This window comes from Castanea sativa, chromosome 4 (genome assembly GCF_040712315.1).
Source record: "Castanea sativa cultivar Marrone di Chiusa Pesio chromosome 4, ASM4071231v1".
NCBI lineage: Eukaryota > Viridiplantae > Streptophyta > Magnoliopsida > Fagales > Fagaceae > Castanea > Castanea sativa.
In genome coordinates, this window is record NC_134016.1 from 9,741,409 (window position 1) to 9,755,137 (window position 13,729).

At 32.1% G+C, this 13,729-nt stretch overlaps 1 protein-coding gene across 1 annotated transcript; it reads right to left on the minus strand.

The window, feature by feature from the left end:
• Window positions 1-4,566: 4,566 nt before the first annotated feature.
• Window positions 4,567-6,106, minus strand: LOC142630538 (acetyl-CoA-benzylalcohol acetyltransferase-like). The gene has a single exon (XM_075804528.1). It carries the CDS (start codon window positions 6,051-6,053, stop codon window positions 4,758-4,760), a length of 1,296 nt encoding a protein of 431 aa, XP_075660643.1. The 5' UTR covers window positions 6,054-6,106; the 3' UTR covers window positions 4,567-4,757.
• Between the last annotated feature and the right edge of the window lie 7,623 nt (window positions 6,107-13,729).

The window sequence follows — 13,729 nt, forward strand, 5'->3', positions numbered from 1 at the left end:
CCGGTTTATTAAAGTGGACAAGTTCGGGTAATGGGAAAGGGCCAGCTGGTCGGGTTTAGACATAAAAAATATACTCCGAATCTGACTTGTTGCCATTCCTAACCATGATTGTGAAAAGAGGGAGCACAATTCTCTATACTCCAAGCGTACCTAAAAATTACTTGATATCTCCAAACATGATAGCAAGATTCACTTCAAAGCTCATAAATAACCAATGGTCATTACTCTAAAGAAAATAAGTCAATTAATCAATCTCAATCAAAGGTCAAAATTTTTCTAAATAGCTATTTATTTGATTAAATTATGTAGGAAAATATTATATTAGATAGCCTTTTGCATTACTTGAACATTGAATTCATAAATTTACTTCCAATAAAAGTTACACATTTTTAATTATTAGACCATCGCGCACCCTTGGTGTAGTGGTTACTTTATAAATATAAATGCTTGTGGGATGTGAGGGGCAAGGGTTGGGGTTCAAGTCTCCAGGAGAGAGTTTCACACACATATACACTTAGATTATGCTAAAGTAGAAATTCTATCTTGTGTCAAAAAAAAAAAGTTCATTTAGACTACAAATTATCCCTTAAGAAGTTGCAAAAATCCATATATAACTCTAACAATATATGTTCTCTTATCATTAATTAATAGTAGGGTGATAAATACTTTTATTATACTTGTTCATCACAATTTTTATCCAGTAGTTTCTTTGAAAACCTTTAAAATAGGTTTTTATATCTAGTATATTGTGACTTTTGGATAATTTTTTATCCTGTATTCTTTTAGAACATATTGCATTGTTTAGAGTATACTTGACTTTTATGAAATGAAAAATGCTAACATAAAAACTATCAGGAAACCTTGTGACCGTAACAAGAAGACATTACTTAAACCGAATGAAACTTAACCAAAAAAATAATCAAACTTCAAAATATTACAATTATTTTGAAATCAATTTATAGATTAAATAAATTTTATTCTTAAACACATCTTATCATTCAATTTTGTGGGGACACTTTTTAGCTTCTGTCCAAGCAAGTGTTGCACTTGTACTTGGTTTATTAATAACTGATGGTACACTACTTCCTTCAATTCACGCTATAAAGCAGAAAGTGGGGAAGTATTTCTTCGATGAGGGATTCATGAAAAAAAGCCAAAACCAAGTACAAGTGCAACACTTGCTTGGATAGAAGCTAAAAAGTGTCCCCACAAATTTTATATTGGCCATAAGGATACAAATTCTAACTTGTTCTAAATTCACCTTCAAAATAAGATAATTTCTATAGTGTATAATAATTGATGGCTAAGAAGTTTCTATGAAAACTTATGGTGGTGATGATGGATATTCTATGAGACGTGGGATCTAATGACCTTACTCCTACCTCTTTCCATTTCTCTCCACATCCAATCTTGTCTCATCTTCCTTCTGAACTTGATAGTAATCAAGGACCAGTTTACGCTTGCCTTGAAAAAGGCATTGAATTGTGTATGAAGCGTAGACAAAAACCCTATTAAGTCCGAGATGAAATGTGTATTGCCAGGTTTTTTCTAATCTGCCTTCATAAATTCAGGAAGCTAAAGGCCAAGTGCATAAGAAGGCTTATGAAGGCTTCGAAGTATGCGACAAGCATGAGAATCACCTTGTACGCGAAGCTTGTATACAAGATTGGTACTACAACCATATCAAAGAAAAATTTTGAAAGTATTGACTATTGAGACATTATTATACACAAAATAAAAGATGGGTAAATACTCTCTCTCTCTCTCTCTCTCTCGCTGTGTGTGTTTTTGGAATAACATCTGGTTTGCATCACATACAAAACCAAAATTGTGGAAGGCTAAAAGGATTTACGTCTACAAAACAAGATAATATATGTACTTTGAGTTTGAAAAACATTGTTGTTTTGGAGAAAACCTTCAAATTTTTATCTCAATTCCACAGTAGCCTTAGAGAGTGGGCACTAAAAAATTTATTTTTTATTTTTTATTTTCGATAAGTTTTTCAAGAGAATAACTCCACTTTTCTGAAAACGAAAGTTCGTATATATAAATAAATAAGAAAAAGATTGGCAGTTTTTTCTATTTAAAATAAATAATTATTTGCCTTTCCTTTTTCTGGCAAAATTAACTAATTAATAAATTAATTAGTCTTCTAGACTTTTAGTTTGTGCCTTCAGATAGGGTCAAAGGATGTACTAAAGCTCTAACCCCCAATGTGCTTTGAGCCTCTTGTTAACTCTTAATATTCTCAAAATTACCATTAATTATATTAACACTACTACGGAAATATAATTATAGTCTAAGCTTTAGTCCCAAGCCTCTATTATATATCACTTGATCCCTCCATGAAATCATCCATAGTAAAATAAATTCATAAAATGGCTATCACTTCATCACTATTTTATTCCTTAAGTCCGCGGCTTAATATTTTAATTATTCTTATGTTTTATGAAATATAATTTCATTAAATATAAATTTAGTTTAGTAACTATTTATTAAAGTGGTTGAGCCCAATACTTTGAATAACTAAATTCTCATTAATATCTCAATGAGATATGTGTTTCATGTTTTTAGAAAGAGATTATAGATTTTGACTTGAGAATAAGTGTTCCCTCAATAGTATCAAGGTTTTTCCCAACATGCAATTGCCCAACATATATATTAAGGTTTTGACCGTTAGATTAAGATCTCATTTATTATATATCAAAGTAGTAAACAATTCATGATAGAAGTAGTAAAATTTATTATTTAGGTGACAGTACACAGTGGCCCATTTCCATTTGTCTTACATACTTATGATACACCAACACATTAACTAGAAGTCTCCACTTTTATGATGAAAGACAAATTATCTTAGTTAATGTCTCATTGTAGTACTAAATATCTTAGTTGAGTTCATCACTGACTACAAATTAGGGTTTTGAGTTTATAAAAAACTCGTGATTTATACCTTCCGTAACTAAATTACATAAATGACAAACATTGCACCTAATAGAGTATAATATAATATCCGATTAGTTCATGTACATACAATCTCATATAACTAAACATTTTAATTAATCATGTTATGTCATATAAATTAAATTAGAGCACAACTCCTAACACGTGTGTATGCCTTTCTTTGTGGATAAGAAAACGTGCTTGTATGAGAAAAAGAACCATGACCAACCAATACCATTTTGTTGGTTCAAGTCACTTACATTAAACCTTTACCAAATATGGGCAAGCCCTAATTTCTATATCTTTATTTAATCTTACTATGGATTTTGAAAAATTTTTAGGATTGGAGTGGAAGGTAAGAGTTTTTGTGTTGTACAAGAAAGTGATCATAATTTGTAAGTAATGTTTTAGTGGGAGTTAGAGCTGTATTTTTACCAGATTGTCATTTAGTTTTGTTTCTACTTAAACATAGGAGTATACGGGTATTTTTGAACAAAAAAAATGAGGATTTCAAACAGAGGAAGTCCCTTAAAAAGTAATTTTTGTGTGTGTGTGTGTGTGTAGCCTCATCACACGCGCTACCCACATGCGGTGAGACTCTTTTTTTATTTTGAGTTTAATGTAATTTTTCAATTCGAATTTATCTATTGTTAGTGAGGTTATACATGAATGAATTTTAAGAAACTAAAATTTCGGATTTGAAATGGAGTAAACTCAATTGCTAGTTTAGTGTTTGATACTTTCTAGGAAAAAATGTATCAAATGTGCGTGAGATTTATTTAAATAGAGGGGTGCAAAATTTTAGGAAAAAAGTTTATCTAATAGTTTTTTTTTTTTTTTAATTTTGTTGAATTACAATTTTAACCCTATTTTTATTTTTTTAAATAAGAATTATCAAATTAAATTAGTAATCCTCTTAATATATAACTAGCCTTATCACATGTGCTCCGCACATGCGATAAGGCTTTATTTATTTATTATATGTCAAAGAGTGCGTACGCCATAGATTGAGTGATTACGCGTCATATACCCGGCATACACACTCTTTGTATACCGGGTTTGGCTTACTTCTAGTACTTTTTTAATTAGACATGTCTTTTTGTTTTAAATATACAATGACAAGTGATAGTTGATTTTAATCTCTACCTTTTATTTAGTTAGTGGATGATGTGACAATTTTTCATTAAAAGAAAAGGAGATTCCAGTTAAAAAAGTGCTAGAGATAAGCCAAATTCTTGTATGCCTAGGCCAAATTAGGTCAAAATTGTATTTTGGGGTTTGGACTTTGGCTTCCTACCTATTTTCATGGTTAGGCTTGGGCTTGGACTGTGTTGGGCCATGTTTAAACTTGTCGTCCTTGTTGAGTTCCACACACGATACTGATCATTTTGGTAGCGATTTGATTTCTCATCATTGAGACTGAGAGGCTTGGATTTAGGTAGGAATAAAATGGGGTGTCTACAAGACAAAAGCCTCATTTCAAAGCATCATCACACTGCCCTAGAGATTTAAAGGAAGTAAATTAAAGGAATGTGAGGAAATGAGCGCAAAAAAACTCGTTTTTGAGACTTTATTAACTAAAACCAATTATTAAACATTAGGGATTAAAATTACTCAAATCGTAAATTTCAAGAACCAACAATATATTATTTTCTCGTAAAATTGGCAAAGTTTAAGGACCCAAAATATTCAAATACTTATTTCATTCTCTCACCAAACACACACGCTTGGACCATGAGAATTTAAATTCATACATAATCTCAAATTTATTCTTGAACCCAACATATTAAAATGAAGCAAGAAATTGAGCAATGTAGCTAGAATTGGGAGGTGAAGGCTTTAACCTCTGGATGATTCTGAAACAGAGACATGTTTTTTTCATCCAAGCCCACCCATGCCTCAATTCCATCACCATCTTTGGTGTCAGTTAGACTAACCATTTCAACGACTTTCGGTTGATTGCTCACCCAAATAGGCTTTCCCCAACCAAAATCTACTTCAAAAAGAGGAAACCTGCACCAGCTAGTGAATTTATAGATATCTATCTCACCACTCTGAAGTTCTTCTTGGAGATTTCTCATGGAGTTATTCACCATAGAAACCAAATCATCCCCATTTTGTGGTTTCATACAATCATCCAGCGCATCCCTTATTGAGCTCTGTAGCGAACCCACCAATTCATGCAACTCCACCTTGCTATCACTGTCTCCACCAAATCGAGCATTGGCCACCATGTATTGGTTCCCGAATGAGTTATCCGATATTGGCAGAGCTGTCCTTCCACGTAGGTTCAATGAATGAAACAAAATAGAGGGCCTTAAGTTCCCACATCTAGCTTTAGACACAGCAATGAGAACCTTCCATAAAAAAGCTGTCACCACCACAACTCGTGAAGGTTGGTGTTTTGTTGATGATTCAGAATCACTATCACCACCTTTGGCAATTTCTTTTAGGCTTGATATTGCTGCCACATTGAACACAAACCTTCTTGTGATGATTGGAACTCCAAATTTCATAGGTTGCATTGCAGGTACATTCTCTCTTGGTGGGAAATAAGAAGCCAAGTCAAATCTTGGATGAACAACTCCATTAATCCCTTCTGCTCGGCATGCTTTAGCCCATGCATTAAGGAACGAAGTTGCTGCAATTCCATCAGCTACATTATGCGAAATGAGAAGTACCATGGCTAGCCCACCACACTCAAACATGTTAACTTGAACAAGTGCCACAGGAGTAGATGTTGATTGAATTGGACGGGGAAGAAGATGATTCAACTCCTCGAGTTTTTCTCCTTGGATAAGTTGAGCAAGTTGACCGCTTACTTGGGCTTCCAAGAATTCCACCCCTTCATCATTACAATCAATCATTTGCTTGTCTTTGATGTATCTCCCAGCTACTGGGTAATACAGGGTTAGGATTTCTGAAAGTGATTTCTCCAAACGCTTGCTCCTGTGATCACCATTTTCATCCCCATTGGCAAGGTAGTATAGAATAAAGGCCGCATGTATTGGAGGCTGAAGTTGATCTATTGATGATACTTTCAAACTTCTTAGGTGAGGAGGAGTTGGAGTTGCTGGTTTTACAAACTTTCTGGACAGAATTTGAACCTTCATCCTCAACTCAAATTTGGGACCTCTCCTGCTTAATTTGCTCCAGGTTGGCTTGAATGAACTCTTTGCAGATGATTGAAGCTATATATAATCAAATAAAAGTGGTTAGTCACATAAATAAATAACTAAACAGAAAGTGGTTGGTGATATATCCTTATCATAATACAGAATGATATTGTGTTGCTTAAAATATGTGCTTTTAATTAAATTACTAGTGTTGATGAGAATATTACAAAGTTTACTATATAAAACCAACAAACTAAAATATTATCAATTTTTTCTTAAAAAATGAAATTGCTAAATTTACAAAAATGTTTATTACAAAAATGTTTATAAACTGACATGACAATAAATATGATTAATTGTACATCATGAATTCAATCATATAATAAATATGTCATTTACTTTTTATAATCGATGGCGCGTAAATTTGTAACCACAATGCCCTTTTATTCTTCTTTTTGGTAACAACTGCACAATTAGGCAGATGTGAGAGTTTGAGAGATATAGGGGTGTTTGGAAGAGGAGATTGAATTATGTTGTTTGGGTGTTTTTGATATATATGTTGATAAAAAAGTGTATAAAAAAAGTATGTAATATTATTTAAAAAAAAAAAAAAAAAATGTGATAAAACTAACCTACGAAACATGCACCCCATATTCATCAAGGTCCATAATTGTTGAATCCGATTATTCTTCTTCTTGGTAAAGACAGCACTATTGGATAGACGTCAGCGCCCGAGAGATAAATACATCAAGGTCCATAATTATTGAATCCGACACTTTCATATTCATAGCTTCATGCAGGTTGGCCCAAGGCCTAGGCCTACAGCATGAACTACATGTCTTACCCCTTCATAAAAAGGCCACAACTTCAATATAAAAAGATACAAAATATTATGATAATAATTGAAATTGTTTTTAAAATGGTTGTGCATTATATACGTAATTCCTAACAAGGCCCCCAAAACATTAGAACAATAGAAATCATAAATTATTAATTTCTCCTAATAGTTTGAGATTTTAATTTTGTAAACTCCTAAATAGTGGATTGTCAACATTAGCCATTTATCTTCCACATAATGACACCCCAAAAAATATTTGTCTTTCTCTTAACATGAAAAAGAAAATTATATTACAAATTTACTAGCCATGCACTATTGTCTTATATTCAAGATATAAAGAAACCCTCATTTTTAACAAAATAGTAATTTTCTTCTTTTTTTCGTTTTTTTTTTTTGGGTTAAATTATGCTTGAACTATGATATTTCATTCTTTATTTAAAAATATTAAATAAATTTATTTAACTAATATTTAAATATACAAGGTCTCACTTAAATTATCACCGTAGGTCTCAAACAGTATCGAGTTAGTATTGCTCTTTATGAGGCTTCAAGCTTAGTATATAACCAACATTAGAGAGTCAAACTATTTTATAAATTAAAATAACATTACTTTGAGATGGGCTTATTATTGACACAATTTTTATTAACATTAGTCATAACATTTTAGTTGAACTGTTGTGAAAAATTTAACGTCCTAATCTTAAATATATTGTTGGAAGTTGTTTGACATTGAGGGATACAGGACTGATACAACATTTGCGAGCAATATCAACCGCTCTTGGCGAGGAGATGTGTAGTTTTTATAATCACGTACTTTTCTCTCAAAATCTGTTGGCGAAATTTTTAGAGTTCACATTAAATTAAAGCGAACCACCCAACTCTGAGTAGAAAATGTTGTTATGGTGTAAGAACAAATTTGAACTATAAATGTTTATCCGTAATGAACAAAAATGCTCTTTTTAGCATTTTTATCTATCTTACTTTCCATCTCTCGATGGTGTTATTTTATGGATTATGCATTTAGAAAAATGTTAATATAACCGATTAGTGGAACTATAGTGAACCAATTATGTTTAATATAATATTTATTAGCTTGTAAAAAATAATCATAATTCAATATAGTTATTTACAGATTAGCAAGTGGCTGAATACATAATTTCTAAAGTTATGATTTTTATGCAACATTTAAAATGGTTGTATTCCATGACAAAAAGTGTTGTAATTTCATTAATTTATTTCTTTATATTTTGTGGGATTTAATTGTAATATATTTAGTATTAAGTTGGTGAAGATTGCTAAAAAAGTTGATATCGCTACTTGGCTCACAACTAGCTCGGTACTTGTAATAGATTTTAACACAATTAAATCCTACAAAATACAAAGAAATTAATAAATGAAATTACAACCATTTTAAATGTTATGTAAAAATCATAACTTTACAAATTATTTATTCAGCCACCTGCTAATCTGTACATAACTATATTGAATTATGATTATTTTTTACAAGCTAATAAATATTATATTAAACATAATTGGTTCACCATAGTTCCACTAATCGGTTTTGTTAACATTTTTCTAAATGCATAATCCATAAAATAACACCACCGAGAGATGGAAAGTAAGATAGATGAACATGCTAAAAAGAGCATTTTTGTTCATTGCGGATAAACATTTTTAGTTCAAATTTGTTCTTACACGTTAACAACATTTTCTACTCATTAAAGTTGGGTGGTTGGCTTAATTTAATGTGAACGCTAAAGATATCGCTAACAAATTTTGAGAGAAAAGTATGTGATTATAAAAACTACACAACTCCTCGCCAAGAGCGGTTGATATTGATTGCAAATGTTGTATCAATCCTGTGTCCCACAATGTCAAACAACTTCCAACTAAATAAAAAAGTTTAGGACGTTAAATTTTTAACAACAGTTGAACGAAAATGTTATGACGGGTGTTAATAAAAATTCTATCAATAATAAGCTCATCCTAAAGTAATGATATTTTAATTTATGAAATAGTTTAATTCTCTAATGTTGGTTATATACTAAGTTTGAAGCCTCATAAAGATCTTTATGAGGCTTTATGAGGAATACTAAGTCCATATTGTTTGAGACCTATGGTGATAATTTAAGTGAGTCCTTGTATACTTAAATATTAGTTAAATAAATTTATTTAATACTTACCATGGCAAGGTTAATTTGATGAATTACTAATAATTTTAACAAAATTTATTTTCAAATAGAGAATCAAATGTAATAGTTCAAGCATAATTTACCACAAAAAAAAATTACTATTTTGTTGAAAATGAGGTTTGCTTTATATCTAGAATATAAGGCAATAGTGCATGGTTAGTAAAGTTGTAATATAATTTTCAATTTTATGTTTTCATGTTAAGAGAAAGATAGCGATTTTTTGGAGTGTGATTATGTGGGTGATAGATGGCAAATGTTGACAATCTACTATTTAGTTTACAAAATTGAAATCTCAAACTTTTAGGAGAAATTAATAATTTATTGATAATCTAGCACATTTAAAACAAAAAACAAATTGCATCCGCCACTCAATGGCTTCTTCTAATGCTTCCCAAAGGCACCAAAACTTCTCTCAACACTCAGAATGGGTGAGGTAAGTGTTTGGGCTAAGAACCTCTCAATGATATATAGATGGAGAGGTAGAAGTAGAGGAAAACCAAGAGAATTTGTATAGATGATTATGGGTATGACAATCTCTAACTCTAGAGTATTTTGTTAGGGTTTTCTATCTAAAAAGGACTCTTTAATTTCATGGGTAAAGAGGGTATATATAGTGTGTGTAAAGAATTTAGAAAAGCACTTTTCATTTTTGTCAAACAAAGAGTTTCACGAATACCTCGCGAGATAGCCTTTCTCGCGAAGTACTCGCGAAATGACAGAGTGGCATGACTCTTCAACTTCTAGTCATGTACTTCACACGTGGCCTTTTCGCAAATTCCTTTACTCATGAGCTTCTTGTGAGTTAGTCGCGAAACTGCACTGATCTTCATTGCACGCTTGATTCTTCACCAATCTCTCACACTTATCCCTTACAATTAAACCCACAAAAATGCTGGAAAATGATTGACTGAATTACAACCAAATTTGGCACGGAATTAAAGCCAACAAAAGGTTAGTCGGAAATCACAACTTTACAAAAATCATTTCTTACGAATAGCAATTCTTTAAAATGAGGAATAGTTTTTCATCTCTAAAAGGGTTGTAATAGATATTAGTAGGTGTATTAATTTCTAAAATTAATATATTTCCATTCCATATGCACATAACAATTATGAAAATAAAAAATCATAAAAAAAAAAACTAATCTCTCTTTCAAATTTCAAAAATATTTTGTAAGACTGAATTTATTCAACCATTTGTTGACTTTATTACGTGACAAATTTACTTATGATTCCCTGTATTTAGGTGGGAATCATGTATTGGTTGTATGTAAGAGAGTGTGAAGAATTAAAGTGTGTGTGCAATCAAGAGGATTCTCGCAATTGGATCTTACGAGTGGTGACTCGCTAGAAGTGCGACACGTGTGAAGCATGCAGGAAGCTGAAGAGTCATGATAGCTGAAGCACTACAAGATAAAAAGTACAATCTGACCAGTTAGTTATTTCGCGACTGAAACTCACGACTAGTCCCAGTCGCAAGTCAAGTCGCTATCATGTAAAAAAATGACTTTTCACATTCCTTCTCATACCCTACTATAAATACCTTTATACCCACGAAATGTAGAGAGCTTCTAGAGAGAATTTTGAAAGAAAAACCCTAGAGAAAAACAAGATTGACTCATCCGCAATCTTGTACCTTTGATTCTCAAATTTCTCTACTCTCACCCTCTCCATTGATATACCTTTGAAAGGACCTTTAGCCAAATCCTTATCTCACCACACCCATATTAGTGACAAGGTTATTTGGTACTTGGGAAGCAGTTTAGAGAGGACCAATTCATTTGGTTAATGCAATGGGCTTATTGCGGGATCCGGTAAGCTAAAGAAGATAAGGTTAAACTTAACTCTGTTGGAGAAAAAAGCTTGGAGGGCTTAGGTGCATCGGGTAGATTAGGCTTAGAGGGTCTATTGCTATTTGTAAGGTTGAATTTATTCAATCATGTGTTGGTTTTATTCCATGTCAAATTTGCTTGTAATTTAGCAATTAGATACCCTGTATTTAAATGGGAATTATGTAAGGGTAGTGTGTGAGAGAGTGTAAAGAAAACTCAAGATGTGTGCAATTCAAAGGAGCCTCACTACTAGATCTTGCGATTGGCAAGTTGACAGAATGGCACACATGTGAAGCATGCAGGGGAGTTAAAGGGTCACGACAGCTAGTGTAGTACAAGACAAAACTTCCAGTCTAGCCAGGCAGTTAGCTCGCGACTCAAACTCACGACTCGTTCCAGTCGTGAGGTTAAGACGCCAGAATGCCCTGTTCGGTTGAAACTGACTTTTCGCATTCCTTATACACACTACTATAAATAACCTTGCACCCACGAAATGTAGAGAGCTTCCAAAGAGAATTTTGAGAGAGAAACCCTAGAGAAAAACAAGATTGACTCATCCACAATCTTCATCCTTTGATTCTCCAAATTCCTCTACTCTCACCCTCTTTATTGTCATATCCTTGACCTACATTTAGCCAAATCCTATCTCACCATACCCATATCAATTAGGAGGTATTTTGGTGCTTGGGTAGCAGCTCAAAAGGCACCAATTCATTTGGTTGATGTAATGGGCGATTACGGGATCCGGTAAGCTATAGAAGACAAGGTTTGGCGTAACCCTGTTGGAGCAAGAAGCTTGGAGGGCTTAGGTGCACTGGGTAGATTAGGCTTGGAAGGTCTTCTGCCATTCATGTATCCTAACTTTATTCTCTAATGGATTATTGACCGTTTGGAGGGCGGCGAAGAGATTTTTCGCCAAATACTTAGGTTTCCTTTTCGATAGCACATCGTCGTGTTATCTTTGTATTTGCATCTCTCTTCTTTTACTCTTTATCTTTTAATTACTACTGTGATTGTATTTAATTATGGTTTAGAGTGTGTTGACAATTTGGATATAGCTTATATTTCATATTCAGCACATATATTATTTGATTATAAGCTTGTGTTGATATTTTTGTAATTGAGGGTCTAAACGTTCATAGGTGTTTTACACACTATTTGAACTTTCACTATTCATGTATTCCAACTGATTTTCTAGTAGATCATTTTATCGCTTGGAGGGCAGTGCAGAGGTTTTTTGTCGAGCATTTCAATTTCCTCTTCGATAACACATGTCGGTATTATTTTGTGGTTGCATCTCTCTAACCGTTACTCTTTGCCTTTAATTACTGATGTGTTGTGTTTTAATTATGGCTTAGAGTAGTTTACTTGTTTGGGTATAGCTAATATTTATTATTCCGCACATACATTGTTTGAATATAAGCTTGTGTTGGTAATTTGAAATTGGGGGTCTAAACATTCACTAGTATTTTACATACCAAGTGAACTTTCAATTATTTTTTAAGATATATAATTATATGAGTAAGATATTTTCTAAAATATATTTTAAATTTGATTTAAAATGTTTTCATTCCTTTAATGTCTTTAAGGTTCTATTATTGTGTTGTCATCAAACAAATGAATAGTAATAAGTATTATATTACAACATCTTGTATTCCTTGTAATACCTATTCATATTTCTATGTAATTACTGTTACAGTTTGGTAGATGTGCCCTTTAATTCAATTATTGTTAAAAATTTAATGTCCTAAACTTAATTATATTGTTGGAAGTAGTTTGACATTGATGGACACAGTAGTGATGCAACATTTGCAAGCAATATCAACCGCCCTTGGCGAGGAGTTGTGTAGTTTTTATAATCACATACTTTTCTCTCAAAATTTGTTTGACATTGAGGGATACAGCACTGATACAACAATATTTAATTGCAAGCAATATCAATCGCTCTTGGCGAGGAGTTGTGTAGTTTTTATAATCACATACTTTTCTCTCAAAATTTGTTTGACATTAATGGATACAACACTGATACAACCAGGGTTAGCTCAACAACTTTGGGGGCCTTAGGCAAAAAATTTAAGTAGGGTCTTTTTATATTTAAATATTAATCAAATAATATATATTGAATTTTTTATTTAAAATTTATTTTTCTTGCTTTTTGAGATGCAAAATTACGAATTAAGTTTTTGTATTTAAGTTCCTCTAACATCTATTTTTTAATTGATAATATAGCTAATTCACTTAATCTTTCTTGTAACATAGTAGACCTTAAATAAGATTGTATTAATTTTAATTTAAAAAAAAATAAAGGGGTGTTTGATAGAGTAGTTTGAGATGGTATTTTTGTAATTTTTTGAAATACGTGTGGGTGAAAAAATGTGTAAAAAAATGTGTAATGTTATTTAAAAGATGAAAATATGAGTTTAAGTTAGCCTACCAAACAAGCCCTAAGTGTCCAGCCTGTACTCTTATGGCTAAGTGTACAAGCAAAAAATGTGTCCCATGATGGCAGAAAAGGTTCCAAGGCAGAATTTTGTATCAATATTTTGTATTAATATTTTCCCAGCCGGTCCTATGACTAAAAACAAGGGCCAACTTGTGTAGTGAAATAAATAAACATGTCCCACTCCCTTCAATGAGAGGGGCAGAAAATGGTCTTATCATAGTGAAAACATGTCCCATCAATCAATTGTGTAGTGAAATAATTAATGATACAATTAAGTCTTTTTAATGCATTTTACTGGCCAATAAAAATGCTTAAAATTTTTTTTAATTAAAATATATAAATAAATATATTATATATATAATTTATTTT